The sequence below is a fragment of the Pocillopora verrucosa genome, chromosome 1, assembly GCF_036669915.1.
Source record: "Pocillopora verrucosa isolate sample1 chromosome 1, ASM3666991v2, whole genome shotgun sequence".
In the NCBI taxonomy this organism is placed as follows: domain Eukaryota; kingdom Metazoa; phylum Cnidaria; class Anthozoa; order Scleractinia; family Pocilloporidae; genus Pocillopora; species Pocillopora verrucosa.
Genome location: NC_089312.1, coordinates 13386611 through 13408830, shown reverse-complemented (window position 1 = coordinate 13408830; position 22220 = coordinate 13386611). Strand labels below are relative to the sequence as shown.

General features: G+C 37.9%; 4 protein-coding genes across 4 annotated transcripts; 2 read left to right on the top strand and 2 right to left on the bottom strand.

Moving 5' to 3' along the window:
* Positions 1–295: 295 nt before the first annotated feature.
* Positions 296–5063, bottom strand: LOC131786286 (pyridoxal phosphate homeostasis protein-like). The gene is made up of 8 exons (XM_059103321.2): positions 4925–5063; positions 4720–4827; positions 4080–4115; positions 3525–3597; positions 2680–2814; positions 2154–2296; positions 1447–1545; positions 296–1109 (listed from the first exon to the last, which is right to left on the bottom strand). The coding sequence occupies exons 1-8, from the start codon at positions 5018–5020 to the stop codon at positions 870–872; spliced, it is 930 nt and encodes a 309-aa protein (XP_058959304.2). The 5' UTR covers positions 5021–5063; the 3' UTR covers positions 296–869.
* Positions 5064–5148: 85 nt separating this feature from the next.
* On the top strand, positions 5149–8069 carry LOC131786342 (testis-expressed protein 36). Its single transcript, XM_059103384.2, has 4 exons — positions 5149–5294; positions 6621–6716; positions 6893–6970; positions 7452–8069. The coding sequence occupies exons 1-4, from the start codon at positions 5244–5246 to the stop codon at positions 7773–7775; spliced, it is 549 nt and encodes a 182-aa protein (XP_058959367.2). The 5' UTR covers positions 5149–5243; the 3' UTR covers positions 7776–8069.
* A 1559-nt stretch (positions 8070–9628) lies between these two features.
* On the bottom strand, positions 9629–15632 carry LOC131786305 (uncharacterized). Its single transcript, XM_059103345.2, has 7 exons — positions 14667–15632; positions 14260–14423; positions 13652–13720; positions 12829–12953; positions 11892–12136; positions 11067–11221; positions 9629–10849 (listed from the first exon to the last, which is right to left on the bottom strand). The coding sequence occupies exons 1-7, from the start codon at positions 15615–15617 to the stop codon at positions 10567–10569; spliced, it is 1992 nt and encodes a 663-aa protein (XP_058959328.2). The 5' UTR covers positions 15618–15632; the 3' UTR covers positions 9629–10566.
* On the top strand, positions 15601–20421 carry LOC131786273 (26S proteasome non-ATPase regulatory subunit 4). Its single transcript, XM_059103304.2, has 8 exons — positions 15601–15729; positions 15816–15956; positions 16915–17026; positions 17201–17287; positions 17695–17763; positions 18296–18508; positions 19156–19491; positions 20078–20421. Exons 1-8 carry the CDS (start codon positions 15704–15706, stop codon positions 20291–20293), a joined length of 1200 nt encoding a protein of 399 aa, XP_058959287.1. The 5' UTR covers positions 15601–15703; the 3' UTR covers positions 20294–20421.
* Positions 20422–22220: the final 1799 nt, after the last annotated feature.

Sequence of the window (22220 nt, the reverse complement as noted above, 5' to 3'; positions counted from 1 at the left end):
CGAGATACGGAAGAATAGGGGAAAATCAAGATTTTAAAAGCATATTTCCACGTCGTGAGTAACTTCGGCGACTTTAACGACGCCAAGTATTGTCTAAAAGGATATTGTAATTTACGTATTCTTAGAAAGCCTGGATAATTTCGGGGACATTTTTCGCAAACCTCTGTTCATTAAAAAACAAAGGCTTTTTTTACGTAAGTAATAAATAACACGTGGGACATAGTTTTGATAGAAAACCTTTGAGGATGAATTGGTGACTCTGTAATCATTTATTAACAAACCACTGAAAGCCGTGTATAGTTATAATTTTACTTTTCTCAGTGCTTCGGCGAAAATACGTTAATATAACGAGACAAAAACTTAAAACTTCTTTCTCCCATTTTTAAACCGGCATCGAAACCATTAGTGGCAAGAAAAGGTCGGCAAGTAGTTGAAAATGAATTTCTTATAACCAGCTAAAACCCATTTCCCCATCTTTATACGTACACATAGAAGGCAAAGTCAACATAAAAATAAGTAAGTCCCTTCGACCTCCTTTTCATGGCAGTTCTTAAATAAGTTACTCATGATGATGTGTCTTCAGTATTATATAAGCTAGTATAGCTTCAAGTTTAATATAAGCAAATGTTAAGGAATCAATCTATGCTACAAATTGAATTTGGAATTTTCTTCTCACAGAATTTCAACATCAGGATATAGCACTTGAATGTTGACACGAACACAGGAAGAATTTACCTCCAACCATTGAGTTTGCTTCCGATTCAAACATTTTTTAAATATCTCAACAAAATATCGATCTTCCAATTGAGGGAAACTCGTCTAGTGTTCAAGGTTGAAGAAGATCAAAAAAGATGAAAACGGTGGTGTTGTTATGTAGTACTGTTGAGTGCAGTGTGTGAATCTCTATCAGTTGAATTGTCTGTGTTCAATGGGGCCAGGTTTGGTAAGCCATCCTTGGTAACATTCTGTTGTGATGCATCAGATAAATTTGCCTCCTGTGAGGTAAGCTGAGTGCTCCCCTGCATTGAAGAAACATTGCTTGCCTGTTTGGGTTGCCTTGCACCAAATATGGTACTACCCACTCGAACATTTGTACTTCCCATTAAAATCTGACAAATTAAAAGAGAAAGTTTACGCAATCAGCATAAGGAAACCACTTCAATTTAACCCTCTAACCCATAAGAGTGCCTAGCATCTAATTTTTCGTTACAGTATCACCCTTGAATCAAACAAAGATCACAAGAATAAAGAATATGATCAACAACTAAAGAAGCTATTGAATGTTAAACAAAATCCCTTGTCTGCACCATGGGAAATGTATTGAAAACAGTATGAAGAATATGCATACTGATGTTAAGGTGTTTTTAAGCATGTTAAGGGTTAACCAATGAATCATGACGCAATAAACATCTCACGCTAGATAAGATAAAATATGCCTTCACTTACAGCTTCCTCAAAATCACTTGACATTCCCATACTCAATTCAACATTCTCAAGGCTAAGACTTAGTTTCTCACAAATATCCTTGCGACAGTCAACCAAAGTCTGAAAAGAAATCAATATACTGAAGTTAAAGAGACTTACCTTGAGCATGCAAAATAACTCTACTTGGTTATTTTAATAATTATGCATTATAACTGCATTCAGTTATCCTCTGTAATTTCAATCTACAGGACTATTTAGAACTCCACCTTAAGAGCTTTACCAGTCATACTATTGATCTAAGAACTTGTTCAGTACAGCCAGCTTAATCATTAAACAAGGATATTGAGACCTCATTGTGTTTAGGTTGAAGGTAGGGTTATAACCAGTTTTGTTTCAACACTTCATGGAGAAAAAACTGTTCACTCAATTATCTAGTGTAACTTTCCTATCAATTATGTGTTGCATGTTGTTTTACGATGTTGTATCATTGATTAAAGTAGACTCCATTTCTACATCTCGCAACGATTGCATCAACAATGAAAAATGTGTTTATTGCATCAAACAAAATTGTAATGTATGTTGTAATGCATTCCATTGAGGGAAAAAGAATCACACAAACAAACAAACAAACAAAAATACTCCATTACATTAACCAGTTCATGTTTTGCACTCTTTCTCACTTATTGATCAATAAAAACAAAAGAAAGACAGTTTCACAATCTGCTTACAGTGAAATCAGGATTGGGACGTTGACTCCAGTCATGATTCATTTCCCCAATGGTCATCAGTCCTGAAAACTTTAAGTGCGCACAGTGGGTGATAATGTGTTCCACAAGCTCTGCACATCGATCACGTAAACATCCACTCTTACCTGAAGAGAAGATACCATATTATTCAACTGTACTGCCATTTCATAACAGGGCAAATGTAAAATACCATCTTTAAGTTTTCATTTTTTTTATTGTTGGCATCCTTTTTCAGCCAACAAGTTTTTGTTAAATACTGCACCAGTGGATATAAACATAATTATCATATCTCTCAGTAAGAATGTTTACAATGATTGGCCCATTTATTTCACTGTACTGCCTGCTTAATTCAAAAGTTTGAACATTAAATATACATTAAATATCTAACTAACTTGGCTTCTTAAAAGTGTTAGTGAGTAGTACTGAGTTTGCAAACTTGCAAGTAGAAACACAACAATAACAATCAATTATTGATCTTCATCTTAGGCTGAGAAACAGTAGCACTTACTTTCTTCTTTGCTTGTGTTAACTTGTATCATAACATTAAGAGGACTGGGTTTGTTTAGTTTTCCCCAGGAAACATTAAGAGAGTTGGCAAGCTTCACACTGTCCACAGTCTCCACCATGAAAAGGTTTGGCACTCCTATATTAGAGAAAGCCAAAATGGTCCCAATAAACATAGTTTGAATTGACTTCATGCAAGTCTTTCAATCTCAGGATGAACAGATAAACAAAATTCTCCATACAATATCAATACACATCATGCTGACTGGTGATGAAAACAAGGAACACATCTCAACTAGGGGACACAAACTGATTAAATACTAAAAGTTAACAACATAGAAAATACACATGCACAATAGATAATGAGGAGAATTACATGTTAATGAAATATTGATAACAATAATAATATGATATTCATGTTATAATGAGATTCATGTCATAATAAGATCTTGGAAGTGAAAAGGTTGATAATAATATACAGTAAATGGACAACAACTAGAGCCAATATAGATAATCAAGGCAATTGTTTCCCAAAAGTGAATATTCAGAACATTAATAAACTTTAAGATATGATCATATCACTGTCACTTGTTAGTGGTGACTGATACTTTGAAAACTTGTTGTAACCATCAGCGTCAAGTGAGGAGTTGTTGTCAGTTGAGTGTTATAAATCTGGTTTGTGTAAACTGATTGGTCAGTTTAACCTTGAAGTTATTGGCTATGAGTCTCAAGCAGAGCAAGTCAGTCGTGATTAGTCAGTTTCTATCCAACTACAAGATCAAATGATCCCCCAGCTTCAGACCATTTGCAGTAACACTAAAATAGTTGGCAAAATGTTTCAATCCTTACCAACAAGGTTATTGCATTTGTTACTCTGCAAATGACCAATAAAATGCCACCTTATGTCATTAAGTGGCTGAATCTGTCATACACATGAAGGGAAAATAAGAAAGTCATTTTGTGAGATGATTTATGGAAGGGTTTGTTTATCATTGTGTAAATCATTATAACTCTGTGTAAAATACATCAGTGGTTCCAAGTCAGACTTCACTGAAACATTTCAGATTCCCCTTAACACCATATGACCAGGACTAGCATAATTGTCCTGTGCCTAGAAAAGAATACTGAATGTTACAAATACCATAGCAGTGATACTACCAGAAGTATGTACCAAAGGTAAAAACAGATGGAGAAATTGGTTATAGATAGGAAAATTAACAATTTCTCCTCTTCAGGTGGTAACAGGTAAAATTTGCTGCCTCTAGTAACTCTTATTACTGCCTTAAATTGCTTCGAATTCTTGAAAAAAGATTACTTTACTAGTTTGAAATTCTGTTGACCTGTTGTGCTTAAAATAAGGGAGAACACTAAGTAAACCATAACAAGTATAAACTTGCATGATACCTTTACATCTTTTGACTTTTCTATCAGTTCTTTAACCTATGAAAATAACATCTTGAAAAATTAAACATTTTTGAGAAACTCATTGAGGTGCTATGTTTTGGCGTAAAAGCTTGCAGGAAGTAATAAAAGTGCAAAGAGTAGGAAGAAGCATGAAATATGGACATGTTTCTCTTGCCATTTTCTTGGGTACTAAGGTCACTTCCTTAATAAGTTAGGTTACAAAATAAATAAGGTAATTACCAAGCAATTCTAATTCTGAACATCCAAATATTGCAAAGGTGATGCACTTGCACAACTAATTTGAATAGCTGAGTTTCAAAAGGTATGCGAAATTTTTATACCAAATAAAATGTTGAGTAAGCCTGATCAATGTTATATATTGGTAAAATTGCTCAGCTGACTCAAGAAATGCTATTGCTTTATTGGTTGATTATGTAACATTTGTCTGAGATCACTCTGAGCAAGGTGGCTATTAATAATACTGAAGCATTAGTTTTCAATTTGGCAAACAACCATCAAGACATTAATTCTCCCTAGGCTCAACGAAATTTGACGAGTGGTTGTTATTAAATATAACGTAACCAGGCCTAACCCACCCCCACCCCCCCAGCCATAAATTAAACCTCCTAAATCCACTCACGTAGTTTTCGCCGAAATGTCGTTGTCCATTGTCGTAAGCTTCAATAACATAGTCTAATGACTTTAACTTGCTGACTGCAACCAGACGAGGAGCTGTTTTAGGAAGCTCCTGAGAAGAGAAAGTCATTTGAATTCAATTAAACATAAGCTTTCCCCCAAATGGCTAATTTTCTGACATTACACTGAATATTAAACACGACCCTTACACTCGACCGCTTTGCTGTTGCTTCTTTTACTCGAGAAATAACACTCCGAAGAGCACTTCCAACTCCTTCCATAGACAAAATTCCGAACCGCTTCATACATGCGCAGATTTTGTGATTTTGGCCGCCATTGAAGGTTAGTCAGAAGTCACGACGATCACTTGTAGTCAGCGGGCTGGTTGCTAAGGCATCGTAGCGACTTGGGAATTGATACTCACTCAAAACAATCTACTTAACAGATGCTCCATATTCAACCTCCTAACCGCGGGAGGGATTCAGAGATGAAAAGATAGATTGCTTTCAAATTGAATGAAAAGAGGACATGGCAAAAGGTCGAACATTCGCTCCATCGAAGGAGAAAGAAGGAAACTGGGTGAGTCGAGTAAAGTGAAAATCCTTTAGTAGATCGCCGTTCAAAACTGAATTGACATAAACCGCTGGGAGAGACTCCTTTGTTACTTATTTGTTTAATACAGCTCAAGAAAAAATAATACGAAGATCGTATAAATTTGTCGAATTTACACACGTTATAACTCGAGAATATGTGTGTAAATCACAAACTACTATCTGCCGATTTGTTTTCACACGCAAGAGTCAAAGAAACATGCAAACTATGATGAAAACAAGGCCTTGTCAGGAAAGCCGCTGCTCTTTATATCTGTTATTCATAGGCTGGTTTCACCGAATGTAAAAGTTAATATTTATGCATTCGAGTCAATCAACGAAAGAAGGCTCGCTAGGTAGACACACTTCACTTAGTAGTCATCTTCTGCCAAGAAGTTGTTTTGCAATTAAATGAAGGTCATTATATACACAAAAACTCACTTAGGCCTCAAATTATTTAAACAAACGAAAGTGACAAGGTTTTGTATTTATGGAAATTTGTGGCCTCTTTGTGGCCTCATGTTTAAAAATAAACATGATTCGTCGTCAAAATAGCAGCTGAATGAATTTGTCAATTATTGTCAAACTATGCAAAGCCATACTAGGTCTGGCTAACTAGATATTTTGCCAACCAGAGAATTGTAAAAAAGACGAAAAACTTTTCAATAGTTCTAGTCATAAATTGTCGAAGCCTCCGAAAGCTGGCAACCTCGCGCCAGACAAGGATAGTGCTCACTTGCAGAGACATGATGGAAAAACATTAAACTGGGAGGGTGGGATCTGGAAAGCAATCGCTAGAGAGGTAAGCATGGGGACTTTCTCCACAGAGGGAGATCGTTATTACTAATTTCAGACGAAAAGACATCTTTCTCCAATGTCCCTGGGCCTTGGGCTCAAATTTTACGATAAAAATATCTTTATCAAGCATATGCCAGGCTTTCGGTTAGCTCAAAGGGGCAAAAAAGGACGCACTCAAAAGTGGAGGGGCAGGCGTTTCTATGACAAATACAAACGCTTTATCAATTGCCCGCTCCTTTTCTCGCGTCTATTGACTGAGAGCGTGTTTGGGATAAAAAGCTACTATAACCCGGAGATGAAAAACGAGTGATTCATACTAAATAGATCGCGACAGAGGCGCCAAATCTCGAGGAGATGTGAATGCGACAGATGTTAGATTTCGCTAGAACATCACAATTTGACGTCTCACCATGGACGACACAACGCAACCGACTCTTTTTTTTCTCCAGTTTTCCCAATGGTGCTTTAATGTAAACTTACCTTGCACTGTTGTATTTTTTCTAATGTTTTGTCCCAGTTTTCTACGCGGGGCTGGCCTAGGACGCTCGATGTCACTAAACCACAAGAACGAAGGGTGGCATCCCCTCCCACGAGATTTAACAGCAAACACGAGGTAATATTAAGATTAACTATTTATATCTTTAAAACTTCTTCGACCTTCAAATCAATGATTAATTGTACTATTATCAAACATTTTGTGTATGAAATCCGATGAAAGTTCAAGATGGTGTAATGCAGGAGTGAACGCTGTTTGATGATTTTGTTTTTGTTTTGGTTCCGTTTCAATAGGTCCCTTTCAGAAGATTTGCTTTTTCAACACACGATAACAGACATACATTCCAAGACCAGGGAGAGTACTTTGGAAACGTAAGGCAGTCGCGATCACTTTTCGATCATATTCATAGGAAAGTCAGGTTTAAAAAGAGCTTTTACTTCGTAAAATCGTTCTCCATATTTATAGTAAGGTATACAATAAAGAAGTAACTTCTGCGCGTGCGTAAACGCATTTCTTCGCGCTCCCCAAATGTGCACGCATGCAATGACTCTTTCCCAGAGAGACACCGTGACTTAAGAAGGACAGATACGACACTTAAACAGCATACTTAGGTCAAACTTGGTACTCATGCGCTAAAAGATCGCTCATGGGTTCAAGCTGTCAAAAAGAGCGCTCTTGATCAACTTTATTGGCTCAACTCCATGATATTGTACCAAAACACCGAAACGGTTTAGTATTTCAATCGATGTGGCACCGCCATGAAAAAAATAAATCCGTGCATTTTTTTTTTGTTTTTTTTGTTAATCCGTTTTTTTTGGTCGCTTGGTTCCTTAAACCTTCATTTTCTTTCAGGGACTTGGACGTCGAACATTTCCCGACAGATGTCAGCACTACTCTAACAATCTGATCACATGGGAGACAAATAATGACCCCCGCTCGTGCTATATGGCGTCTTACCAAGGTCTCCAGGGAGATGATAACAGCCGGTATAGACGGTTTCCGCGCGTTCATCTTGAAGGAAAACCTGGTTCTGCCCCATCAGAAACCACAACCACCAAGTGGTTTAAGCAACCAGACGTTCCGTACAAAACACCTCTGCACGTACTGGCGATAACTCAAGAACCGTTTCTGACCCCCAACAAATGGGCATATTCATACAGACCGATATGGTATTAAAAGTGATTGATGTTGCCTTTACGTGGATTTTAGTTATTTAGATCTGCGTGCCAGCCTACAATGCGATTTAAAAATGGACTCATCATTGTGTGATCATCAGATGCCTCATGTTTTCAAGAAAACTCTTGTTTCAAACGCAAAACAAGATTAAGTGGTGTGATTTGCTCGATTTCAAACTCAAGATGTGCTTGATATTCAAGTTTTAATTTGTAAATCTTATTTATTTTGTGTTCAAACTTATTTAATATTATTTTTTTTGGAAAACTGAGAAGTTCAGTTTACCTCGTGTCCTTGAATAAATCGAAGCAACTTACAATAAAACTAATGTCCTCTTCCAACTTCCCACACTTGGATAAACCAAGTGCGAAAAACCTGGGCTATCGCAAACCAGATGGTTGGATTCCAAGTAATATAATAAGACAGTCCGTCGCTAGAGGTAGTCACTACGGAATGTTGATTTATAATGGCAATAGGAGCGAGTGGAGTCCAATTCAGTCTTTAGTCGTACGGGTAATTAGCAAAATCGGACGCCGCGAGGGGGATTCCGATTTGTCAATCACGAGTATGATTACAGGCAGAATCGGAAGACACGAAGTCCTGTTCTTCAAAACTGTTACAATTTCCGAAAGAAAAAATACATTTAGGACAGATATCTCTGATAGAGACAACGTCTAAAGAAGAAAGTTCCTCCATTTTGGAAATTCCCCAACGTTAATTTTTTCCCAGGATAAGTGAATGTTTCTATGGTTACCGTGATCAATTCTGTGATTGATAGATTTAGCTGAGTAGACTCAGTATGATTGGCTGCTTCTACTGTCCGATTATAGGTGTACGATTACAACCAACTGTCCGATTACAACTGCACAGAATGTTCAGTAAAAAACATAGCGGCTGATGCACCAATCATTCGCGGGGAAATTTTGATGGTTATGATTCAAGCCTTGAGAAGCCTCCCTATTATCAGGCCACTTACCCAAAACTGACCAATCCGATTACAGGAAACAAGCTCAACCAATTCCATGTTTTTTTTTCGTCTTTGTTTGCTTTGGACCTAAGAGGTGACTGGCAAAGATGAATGAATGGAATCATTGCTTTTCGCTCGTAATGAGTACACTGTACCCTTTGATTAGAGAGAATCTCGCCTCGATTTCTTCGGCCCGGCTCACATAGGAAGCCACGGTTAGCATGTTACGACAGAGAACGATACCCTTTGACGACAAATACTTCACAATTTACATCAAGCAAAATCCCACAAGAACACTTAGAATGACTGAATGGGGGCAGAAAGAAAAACAAGCAATGGAAACATAATTTTCGCCCCAACGAAGGGCTAACGTTCGAAAAGTCAGCTTTAGAAGCTATTGGCGGTGAACAATTTACATTATCAACCTAGCTGATAAAACCGAATTATCTATGGAACATTAAAGCAGTAATAGGTATCATTCTGACAAAGATTTGACGACAAGAATACGCCCGAACACAATAACTCGATGATTTGACGAGAACGCCATCAGAGGTTTACTTAGAAAAAAAAAAAAAAAAAAAAAAAAAGAGAAATAAAGATTGAGAGGGCATAATGGAGTCAGGAATTATGTGGGTGATGGTGGAAGTCTGAGAATTTCTAGAGGAAAGTTTAAAATAAATAGAGAAATGAGTAATTAAATTCAGAGTGATTTAAGGCACAAACGACTTCTGAAGCTTCGGCTGAATAAAAATATTACTTAAATCTTTGGCAGCTCGAGTGGAGTGAGCGTTTCTATCGGGCTTTGCTGTAGCGTTAAGTACAAGAAACCGCCAAAGACTAGCTAAATATGTAGATCTTGTAACTGATCGTAGTGAATTACTACTAACAGTGACACAATCAAAGGTTTTATTGCACAGGTCAGTATTTTCAAATATGTAACGGCTCAAAGCAAAGCGGCGCTATAATCTTGTTGAGACCTCTTGGAGTGAATGTGCGGACTCCCAGTAATTATCACAAAGCTTCTTATTCTATCGTTCGCGAAACCTCAGCTCTAACTTTCAAACAATACTGACATTTCTTTTGCGCTTTTCTCATCCTTTCTGCGCTATAGTTTCTAGTTTTTGCTTCATCTTGCTTCTGCTGTCGGATCAATGTCAAATGTTCTTGATGCAAGAACATTCACTAACAAAGTATTGTCCACACAGCTCATTTCTTTAACATTGCATGTACGAAACGCGCGAAGACGAAATACTCAGTGCCGCGCGATTGCACGACACCTTTACTCGGTCGCTCGACGTGAAATCCTGACAAAGAGAAACGTTGGTAATGATCTACATTTCCTTCGCCGAAAAATCTGGATCAGTGGCACTGTCATTTCGAATGACAACACAAAATCTGTGTTTCTACATTTTGTGGGTTCAAATATCACAGATCGTTTGATCTTAATCTCTACGACTCTTCCAAAGACGCCAAAAAAACATCCATAAACAAATAACCATAAATAAACAAAAATTATACATAATTAAATAAATAAATATAAAATCAAAGTAACAAAGGTTGCAAGATGTGTAAGGGTGTTGCAAAAGTTATGAAAGGCTTTAAAAAACAAAAATACTTCTGGGTCTTCTCAAATCTTCTCTGGAAGTTTCCTTTCGACTTATCACTCTCCCGCATCAGTTTCATTCCATTTTCAAAATACTTTAAAACACATTTCTCTGGAACACACTGTTCGACTCAGAGAGAATAGTTGCCTCACAATATGAAGATTGGAAAAAGCGAACAAGGTGAAACAACATCAAAATAAATTGGACTGGATCAAATTCTACACTATTCCAGAAGACTGACTTGAGATGTTATTATAAGAGGAGTTCTTTTCAACTGATCTTTGAATTCAGTCCAGCTTAAAGGAAAGAATTCTTCGTATCCCCAGCCAGATCCTTCTCTATCAAACACGTCCGCTTCGTTGATTACTCGTGTAGCCTTAGGAAAGTTGGATGTCAGAGAATAAGCAAGTTTGACGAATCCTTTGCTACTGTGGCGGAAGTCACGTGTGCTTATTGTCAGATATAGGCCTTGACACCCGGAAGTCCTCAGCTTCAGCTCAAGGAACCTGAAAAGGCAATTACATCTCAGCAAAGCTACAATAGAAACAAATTTAAATGTTATTTAGAGATAACTGAAAAAGCTCTCAAAACCGTTCTTTCCAGACTATTTCCATTCTCCTAACACTTTCTTTATCTCCCGCTCTAGAATATCAACCGCCCACTCGTTGGTACTGTACTACCAATCAAAGCATCATTTTCCCCAAAAGCCGGTAGACAGCTTACATTTCGTATCCGCTGACCCAGAAATGCGGTGATTTGATGATCTTCTTTTTCTTCTCTACTTCAATATCTTCTCCAATGTCCACTGTCCAGTTAAACACCACTGGATCATCATGAGCTTTCCTGCCAACAGGCTCTCCCTCCTCACACTGTCTCTCCTGACAAAATATATTGGCAAAACATTTATGTTTTCAAGTCTGAACGCATTGCAGCCGCGTTCAGTAACATACAATGGGAGATTAAACAAACATGTTTACCTAACAATTAAAATATTGGCATCTGAAGCAAGCGGTGTGGACAAATACCGTACTGACTAGCTTCCTTTGAACCCTAAGAGTGACTAGCATATAATTTCTCCTTACTATATCACCCCTGAATTACACATTTAAGTCACAAGAATTAAGAAGATGATCCCCAACTTAAGAAGCTCTTGATTGTTAAACAAATTCTCCTTATCAACACCTTAGGAAATGTATGGAGAACAGTATAGAGAATATGCATACTGATGTTAGGGTGTAAAGGGTTAAGGAAAGCTTTCCAAATGTTGGCTGATAAGTAGTAGTGAGTCACCATGTCAAGTTAACTGATGGTGTAATAACATAGTGGTACATTCATGAGTTTTCACTATGAATAGTATAGTTAACAAATAGATTGCATCAAGTGAAGCTGAGTGTATCATTAATGTTCTTACAACAATTTGATGTCTTCTGTGAGCTATTGTTGTACAGACCCATCACAACACGGAATCTTTTTGTTTTATATGATAAAGAAAGCAACATTTATTAATGGTGATGTCCTCTAAATAATTCAGCTTATAATGTCACATACCTTAGAAAATGCATGGTAAAAAACAGCCTCTTCAAACATCAGTTGAAACTTAGCAACTGTAGAAGCAATTGGGTGATCACTGGTAACAACATCATGTAGGTAATTAATGGTCATGGCTTTGAAGCGAACCAATTCCAACAGGGGCTCAAGCTGATCATCAAACACTTCATTCACCTCTGCCCATTTCATCAGTGCAAGGAACACAGTATTTTCTGAGGATACACACAACTCATGGCTGGAAAGAACTAAAGAATTCAATGAAAATTAGACATTAGACTCACAGCAATCAGTTGATAAACTATGCTTCAGACAATGATGAAATATATCAGAAAACTCAGATGATCTATTCTGTCTGAAATCCATCTATATTTGTCATTCTCTTTTCTTCCGCTAACAATGAAAAAACAGATGTTATCATTTCCCATTCTAACCATTCTTTCAAGATGTTTATATTCCCACCAAAATCCTACCCTCAATCATTCCAAAATTTCAAAAACTTTTTGGTGATCCTCTGTATTAGACACTGTTATACACTTTTGGCATAGCCAGAGAGCAGTCCCTCATTGTTAGCCCTGAGAGACACACCTTTTTCCACCCCTTCCCCCCCCCCCCCCATAGATGTAAAACAAGTCAGGGAGAGGTTGGCTGGGGGTCTCCCCAGCTTGGGTTGCTTAAGGCCTCATGCTTTCCTGTGGGCAAAGAATAAATGCTTGTGCCAAAGAGCTAATAATGAAAGCCTGCTCACAGGCTACTTTTGGCAATGCATTTAATCACTAACTACATTGCTAACAATTGTTTTTTCTCTATCTTGTGTTATGTTTGCCTTTGAAAAATTGTTGCTTTCTTTGGTATTCTTTCTGGCACTCTTGCAACTCATTAGTGACAGAGTTGTCATGAATAAACCCCTGTACAAACAGCAAACATGCTATTGACATACCTTTCTGTAGACCGTTGGAACTCAGAGACAGAAAGTGTTCATTCGACCATTGAGAGTCTAATGGACTGAATTCCTCAACCAGGAATTCTTCACATCGCCTGATAAATTCTGCCATCTCAGGGAGTCTGAAAGTAACAATTGAGAAGTTGTGTTGAATTTAACCCTTTACACCCTAACATCAGTAAGCATATTCTCCATACTTTCCTCTTTACATTTTCTAAGGTATTGACTAGAAGAATTTGTTTAACAATCACCATTTCCTTCAGTTGGTGATTATTTCTTTTAATCTTTTGACATTAATACTTGATTCAGGAGTGATAGGGTAAGGAGAAATTAGATGCTAGTCACTCTCAGGGGCCCAAAGGTTACTAAGTGTTTACATCACTAATTTGGATCATAAAGTCATTAACATGTGCTTTGTTTAAAAAGATAGAGTACAAATCAAATAATTCTGATGAAGGGTCGGGAAAAGGAAGTGGGCTACTTATTTTTCACCCTAAAACTAAAACTTTCATCCCACCCAGATTTCTCTCCTAAATCAATTTATCACATCCAATTTGCAATTGCTGGTAATCCTTATAACCTGATTGGCTCTCAGCAGAGCATTTAAATGCCCAATTACACTAGTTTTTCACTATAATCACATCTTTTTTCCCAGCCAATAATAAGCCAATGCTAAAACTAAAGAAGAACCATTCAATTTTCAAAGCTTGTTTGAAGTAACTAACTAAATTGCTACAAAATGAAAGACAAAGAAGCCATTGTAAAGCTAATTGTGCAACTGTTGTTCCTAAAATTTTCTTTTTCTTTAGCTTTGAATTACCTTTCATGCTCTTGCATATTCAAGGATTTGTCACAGATCTCAACTGTCAATTCTGCTGAACCAAGAAGTCTAAAGAATAAGGACACAATAAAGAATTCTATTAAATATTTCAAGTAATTACTCTTTCATGGTATCAAAGAGAAGACTTACACTTGGAAGAAAAACCATACCAAACTATACAACTTTACTTGGAAGAAAAACCATACTAATCACAACCCCCTTTTGAAACTAAGGAAATTAAGAAGTCGCTGTGAACTGAAATTACAAACAAGTAAAACAGCCTGAAGCTCATCTGTTTTGTCTCAATAGTTACAACATGAACTTCATTGATGTGAAAATATTATACATTCTCATCAGCGGTTTGCTTGGTCAACCCTTTACACCCTAACATCAGTGTGTATATTCTCCATACTGTTCTCTATACAATTCCTGAGGTATTGATTGTTGACCATTTTCTTTATTCTTGGACCTTTATGGTTAATTCAGGGGTGATATTGTGAGGAGAAATTAGAAGCTAGTCAATGTTGGATGTCAAAGGAATAAACAAGGAGTTTCTTTTTTAAGGAGAAATTGGCTGTCAATCAACAACAGAGAAATTGAAATCTTACTTCTGGCAAGCCTTGAGTGTGCTCTCTGCATCATAAACATGAGCAAGTCTCATAAGAACAAGAAGATTTTCCACACTTTCTGGCATCACAACTTCAGGCTTATACAGTGATTCTATCAACAGAAGGAACATCGATGACAAGGATTCGCTGATGTTCATTTCAACCTGTTTAGATGAAAGTTTAAAATTAATTCAACCCACGCAAATATTTTCTAAATTGAAAATTAATTAAATGACTTGTTTCCGATGAATTCAATTCAGGTTTCTTAAAAACGTACATACGAAAAAACGTATGTTCAAATTTTACTAAGTATACAAAAAATGTCAAGCCATTGGGCACTCTTAAGGCCAGTTGAAATAACAAGAAATTAGCCAATAAATGTATATGTCAGGTCAGAGGAATCATACCTTTTTCACTTTTGTCTCCTTCATCCCTGAGCTAAAAAATAGGCTTCTAAAGTAAGAACTATTCAAAGCCAGCCAGAAGCTGTGAACATACAGCTGCTGTTCCCGGATGACAGTGTCAGTAAATGTCAAATATTCTACGCTGGCCTCTGCAGTTCCGGTTTTGGACGATTGTAAAGGGGCAGATGCTGAAGGGCTTTCGTCGCCAGTATTTAAAGCGGTTAAACCTATGGCACCGGCTTTGTGAGTATAGCTAATGTCTGCTATGAGCAACTTGCTAATGGTGACATCTACATCTGATGATGTCGGAGAGACGACGGCATCTTCATTCGAATTTGCAGCATTTTGCCAATTTCCAGAATCTTGATTCACTGGGTTATGTCCTTTCTCGCCCCTGATTGAGGATTCTTCTATTTTCTTACTCTTAACCGTTTTTTTGGTCTCAGAAAATGTAACGTCGCTTATTCCGGAATCACAGCTTAAGCTGCTAACAGTTCTTAATTCTGAAGCGGAGTTTACAGGGTCGTCACCAGGACCTGCAGATTCGGTGTCACATTTTGGCTCAGACGTGCTAACAATCGATTCTTTGTTTGTAGATAGATGCAGCCTTTCTTTTTGATAAAAATTTGTCCCTGAAATCGCATCGTTTCCCTCTTGAGAATTCGTTTTCGTGATACTTCGAACCCGGCGTGCTGCTTCGAGCTTTTCCCAACCATCTTTTCGAATCTTCACGACTAAAATGCGATCAGACATTTCTGGATTGTTGAAATGATCTCCAATTTTTTCGAAGAGCTTTTCCATGACTGAAACGTTTGCTTCGTCTGCCTTGAAAGAGAGAATAAACAATTCTTCAGACGCGAAAGCTCCATAGACGCTTTGAAAACTTGTGTAAGTAAACAAAGTAAATGAAAAGCCGCTGACCAACCAATCTTGTTGGCAAACGGCCAGCAGCATCTCACTGAGAGCATGAGCTGAAAATCCAGCAGAAAATTGTCGAGTCAAGTCAGAGAAAAAAGTGATACAGAGTTTGATAAATCAAGATGGTTTTGGAATCCACGGTTGTATGGTGAGATTCTTTACCAGTTTTCCATGTGATATGATATTGATGGAATGATATTTTAAAACTTGGTTGTAATTGCTTTTTTTGTACAGCGTTGATAACAGTGAGTGGATGAGAAATGGCGATTTTCTTCCCACGAGACTTCAAGCACAACAAGATGCTGTGAGCTTGGTTTGTCACTCGAAAACTAGACAAAACCCAGAAAATAATGTTGGTCTCATGACTTTAGCCAGGTGAGTATGTAACTCATACTGATTTCATACCCATTAAGTCATTTAAAGATACTCGAGTACAAACTTAAATTGCATTTTCACATGAAAACTTAGATTTCATTAAATGAAGGATTAAGTTTCAAAAGAAACTGCGGTCCTGTGTCGGTGAGGGTATTACCAGATAATTTGGTTTTAACAGCTGCACTAGTAGTGTAAGTTGGCGCCTATAAAAAGTCTCTGTAGATGATGTTTAGAGCGTTAGCTTCGTCAGAGTGAATAGAAAAATCGTGTGTGTAGTTTGTAAACAGACAGATGGAGCTGTGATATTGTGGGAATATGGTAACGTGAAAAAATCTGGTCATCATGTTCCCTACATTAGTATACCTTTATCTTTCTGTATACAGTCAAACATGTATAAGCATGGGTGAGCACTAAACACAGGTTCCATTGTATAAATAAAAAGAGAACAATGGCAGCCAATGTTTTAATTTGGCTGCAACTTATGCCCTGTATCTTAAAAAAAAATATGTGAAAAACATTTCAGAGCCTCATAACTATGAGAAAACTTTCTGGAGGGGCATACCCTCACACACTTTCCTTTCCCTCCTAATATCCCAATAGACTCCTGTTTGGGTGGTTCACATTTTAAGCCATTCTCTCAATGCTCTTGGCTACAAACTCCTTAAATTACAGGGAATTCTGTCCATCCTAACTATGCATTCATGCTGAGATGAAGCTCTGATAGTTTTCTTGAAGCTCTGTTGAAGGGCCAACACTTAAAACTTCAGCTTTATAAACTCTTTACAGTGCCTGGTTTATGTTAACAATCCAGTAAATAAAACCAATTTGTCTTGTATTACCCCCTTATGACACATCACCACAGTTTCTTTAGAGACTTAACCCTTTGTTAGTTGTCATTTGTTAATTATTCCCATTTTGTTCAAAGTTTAATCAAATAGCTCCCTCTTGTTACTCACAGCTTAGAGGTGCTTGTTACATTAACAACAGATGTTGGAAAAATCCTGGCCTCCCTGCACAAAGTTCAGTCAAAAGGAGATATCAAATTCCTCACAGCTGTCAAAATAGCTCATGTGAGTATTACCAAGTTACTATTCTAAGTCATAATTTTGTTTTGATGAATCAGAAAGTTATGATGTGTGGTGGTTATTAATTTATGAGACAGGAAAATTGCTCAAAAGTCTTGACAATTATATGGTTCAGGCTACACTTTTCATATGCTACTTTTCCAATTTCTTCCCAACTAGTTGGTTCTAAAACATAGACAAGGTAAAAATCACAAAATGAGGATTGTTGTGTTTGTTGGAAGTCCTGTAGAAACTGATGAGAAAGAGGTAAGTGCTGTGTGTTGTGTTCTTTTCACTAAATGAGCAAGCAGTGTGCTAGGGAAACTACTCAACTAAATTTCAAGGCTGAGATAGTAACCTCCAAGAAAAATAAATACACTTTGCTTTTCCCTCAGCAGGATTCACCAATTGGAAAAGAATGTACATCCTTTCCATTTTGTAACTATTGGGCTGGAGGGTTTTTCTGTTGTATTGGTTTTCATAATGTTAGTTGTAAGTTATACCAGGGCTTACTGTGTAGTGTAGTTACAGCTAAGGTGTATGGCACCATCTAAATGAATTCACAACAAATGAAAGACCCTTTTAATGTGGTCTGATAATTCTGATTTTTATCTCTAATATACATGTAGATGATCCTAAATTGCATTTTTTCATTTAATTTTTTTTTCATCAAGCTTGTGAAGCTTGCCAAGAAACTGAAAAAAGAAAAAGTGAATGTGGACATTGTTAACTTTGGCGAAGAGGTATTGTTATTGTTAGTATAGTTGTTATTATTATCCATCATGTTCAAGGATCATGTGTCACCAATCTATTTCACCCTTCCCTTGTCTCTGCTCTATCTGGGATGAAGGATTATTTTTGTAACTGATTGGAAAGGAGCAAGGTCGAAAAGGAATATTAAAATACTCACTTCCTGATATGCAATTACAGGGCTTCCTCACTCAGGTGCACACTTTGATGTTATTGTGAAGTTTGTTCATCAGAGTGAGACAGGTTTTGGTTCATTATATTTTTTAACTGTGCAATATGAAATAAAACTACCACAACAACTGCTGTATTAATGTTTTGTAAAAGAATATGAAAATTTCAGGTACTGGTAAGTCAATTTACTTGAGCCTTCATACTCATCTTGTTAGTAGGAAGCCATGTCCATGAACAAACTACCCTCCAATCCCAATTATTTCTTGTCTTTGTTTCAGTATGCAAATATGAATTTTCCTATTCATCAGTTTTTCTGTTAGAGTTGTTTAGAGGACATTTTTTTTTTGTCTTCAGACTGCAAATTCTGACAAGCTGACATCATTCATAAACACACTGAATGGTAAGGATGGGAACCTGTGTCACTTGGTCACAGTGCCACCAGGCCCACTGCTCTCAGACGCGCTTATTTCGTCCCCCCTTCTGCAAGGGGAAGATGGAGCCCCAGCTGGAATGGAGTACGCTTCAGAGTATGGCTTTGACCCTAACTCTGATCCTGAACTTGCATTGGTTAGTGATTAGGGTTCTTCTAAGCATTTTCAGCCCTACCACTGGGGTGAAGAGGGCTAACAACAGTTTTAAGATTAGCTGGTTTGTAGTTGGTAAATGGAGTTTTTTTGTTTGCTATCAAAAGATGGTGCTATGCATTGATGGTTTAATTGATGAACTGAGTGATTGATAGAAAGATCTACGGATTGATCAATTGATTTGTTGTAAGCAATTTACATAATTTTCAACAATATACCAGATTGTTATGGAATAACATCAAGTTTATTTGGGTGCTTTGGTTTCGGATTTAAACTCCTGTCATGAAGTTGTCTACTGACGTGAAATTTCATCATGGTGAGATACAACTGTAAACTTTTGTTCATTGCCACTAACTAGATATTCGTCTTAGATATTTGTTTCAAAGAAATCGACTTGATGGTCAACAAGGGTTTGCAATGTAGGAAAAGAATAGATAGGTAAAATAATTGATCGCTAACGTTAGGTATCTATTGTTCTGAGTCAAAGAGGATATTAACGAACTGTTTTTTTTTACCTGGTCTCCTCAGGAACCTCAAAGACTCAATGCAAATTTTCCTTGACTAAACCCTCTAAATGTACCAGGAAGTTAGAGAAACTCTATGTTAACCAGGCGAAAATATTTTTTCTAGGCTCTTCGTGTATCCATGGAAGAACAGCGACAGCGACAGGAGGAAGAAGCGCGCAGGGCCACGGCAGCTAGTGGAGAGGAGGTTCCCACCGCTGAAGCACCCATCGCTGACAGCGAGGAGGCAATGCTTCAGCAGGCTTTGTCCATGTCTACTCCGCAAACCCCAGTATTTGACTTCAGTGCCATGACCGAGGAACAGCAGATTGAGTACGCCATGAGGCTGTCGCTGCAAAACATGGAGGCAGACGCAGAAGCAGGTGGTGACAAAGATACGGCAGAACAGCCGGCTGAGAAGGAAGAACGTGCTGGAGCCAGTGCAATGGAGACAGATGGACAGGTTGTTATATTTTTCTTTTTCCATAGAATGTGAAGTATCTGCCCAACATTGAATGAAAACCTTATTTTAATATTACCTTTTGCCGGTAGTCTTGTTAGGAATGGCGTTTGATCTCCTCAATTTATTGCGGTAAACGCGACTAGCAACTAGAGAGGTACTGTCAAGCTCGAAACCGGAAACGAAATTTACCAATACGACTAAAATTTTGACATTCTTGAAATATGCAATATCCCTGAATTATGCTAACCACTCAACGGTAATCGACGGAGAAATGCTGTTACAGAATTTCTAAGTTCGTTTTCCAGTGGTAATTTTAGTTATCTTAGGAATGGAGTGGCTACGAGTTTCACGGAGAACGAAACAACAACACTTGTGATTTGAAGGTGGAGAGGGGGGAATGAAACCAACCATTGAAAAATTGATAGGCAAACCAGGAGATTTGAAATTGCGAGAGGAAAACGCTGGGAATGCACCATTTTCAAAATTATCCGATTGAGCCGGGAATGTAGGTACTTTGCTCTCCTAAATCAAAATGGACTGTATTGGATTATGTGAATGGTTTGTGTCAACCTTTGTTTTATGACAGGGAGATGACACCCAAGACATTACTGGCGTCATGTCTGACCCGGACTTCATCAAGAACGTCCTCAGTACGTTACCTGGCGTGGATCCTAGCAGCGAAGCTATACAGAAGGTGATAGGGACCCTGGCTCAACAGGACACTGACGAGACTAAGGACCAGGAAGAGCCTATGGATGAAGACTCCAGCAAAGAAAGGGAGAAGAAAAAAGACAAAAATTAACGAAATCTTATTTGTAAATACTTCAATATCCAAAGCAAAGATTTCACTAGTGATAAATCAATTGACATTTTGTCGCTAGGCAAACTAAGGGTTTATACCTTTCGCAGTAAATAAAAAAATTGAAAAGATTTTCTTTGCAATGTACTCTTGAGATTTCCCAACCAAAGCTCTCTATTACTGACTCCACATTAACTTGGGTAAAGGAGAAAAAAAGGTAAATTTATTAAGGGGGCCTTTCTCTCTCTCCCTTCCCCCCCCCCCTCCATCTCTCTCTCACGATTTTTGCTATGTTTTTTCATGCTCATGAAATTCGCTCCTATCCGGTCAAATTGGCTCAATACCAAGCAGCCGTGTGGGGAACGAGTTTACACTTAGGAATAGGAGTGAGGGTCGGGGGGCCGGCTTGACTCCTCCCTCCCTTCCCCCCCTCCCTCCTTAAACAGAACATGAGACAAAATAAGAACGAGATCAAATTTTAGAAAAATGACTTTTTAATTCGCCACAAATATGGAGAACCATGGGAAGCTTATCCCTGATGCTCGATGTAATTAATCAACGATAAGACGTAATTCGCCAAAATTTTTTCCTCGTCATACTGTGTAATTATCTTGAGATTCATTTGTTGCTGGACTCCAGGATCAGTTGCAGAGCGAACGATTCATGATCTCGGAATGATACTGACATTCGGACCCAGAATTTGCAGGTGGGTCCGGACGACGTGAGCGGCTAACCGGCGCCTTTGAAATAATCTTTGACAAAAATGACATAAACAAATGGTCAATACAGGCCAGGTGGTATGATAAAATAGAAAACTGGAGTGAAGTATGGACTAAAGCCAACAACTTGTACATTGTAGAGGAACGCTACAAAATGGTAGCTTGAAGATGAGTTATCGCTTATTGTGCACATTAAACAGACCGAAGTTTCTGAATTTTTGTTTTTATTTTTATAAGGTGGCCAGGTTTTGACGGGCAAAGGCAATCAATACTAAGTTTAGAATTTTAATTAAAACAAAAAAATATTTCTTTCCAAGGCAATTAAAACATATTTCCCACCCACACAACTGACACAGATCACCAAAGTTCCAGCCAAGCCAGTTTTATTCAACTTTTTAGAATTGTTGATCTGCAAAGTAAGTTCCGAGAAAGAGATCGATAAAAGCCAGCTACCTTCAAACTGTGTTTCGCCTGTTTCGTGTCTTCTGCTGGCATCACTAGAACCGGATTGTCGAATTTTAATATGAAATTTCTCCGTCTGCCAGCAAGTTAATCCACGGCACTATTGTTTCCACAGACTTTTTTCGAAGTTATGACACTAAGGGTGCGAAATGTTTCAAGATCCACTCATTTGGCCCTTTTTCGAAACGGCTGACGAAACGATTCCAATTTTTCGGTGCGTCTGCTTCACCATTCTGGCGCCAAATGGACCGAGGAACAAAGAGAAATTCGATTTGGGCAGATCTGGATTCATGTGAGAGGATTATTTCTTGAGTCTCCCTTGCAATGACCGCAAACATATTATCATTCTTATGCCTTAAGTTTTACCTAATCTCTACGGGCGGCACCGAAATCACAGAGGAAAAAAAAAGAGTCGGGATTCTAGAAGAGTCGCGCGCTTTTCGTGATCGTCACGCGAGTAAAGAGAGATCTTTCAGTTGCGAGCGTGGGTTCTCGTGTGTTACTCCTTCAATTCTCAAACTTTCGACCTTTTTTCGGAAAATACCACTCAACGTAAGTATTAAAACATGGAACGACCTGAAAACACCTACAACCACCTACAACCATCTATAACCACCTCAAAAATTTCAGCAACCACCTACAACCATCTCAAAACATCTACAGCCACTCGCAAACTATCTAAAACCATCTAAAACAAGGCATAAATGTCCAAAATAAGGCGAAACGACATTATGTCACGTATATGAATT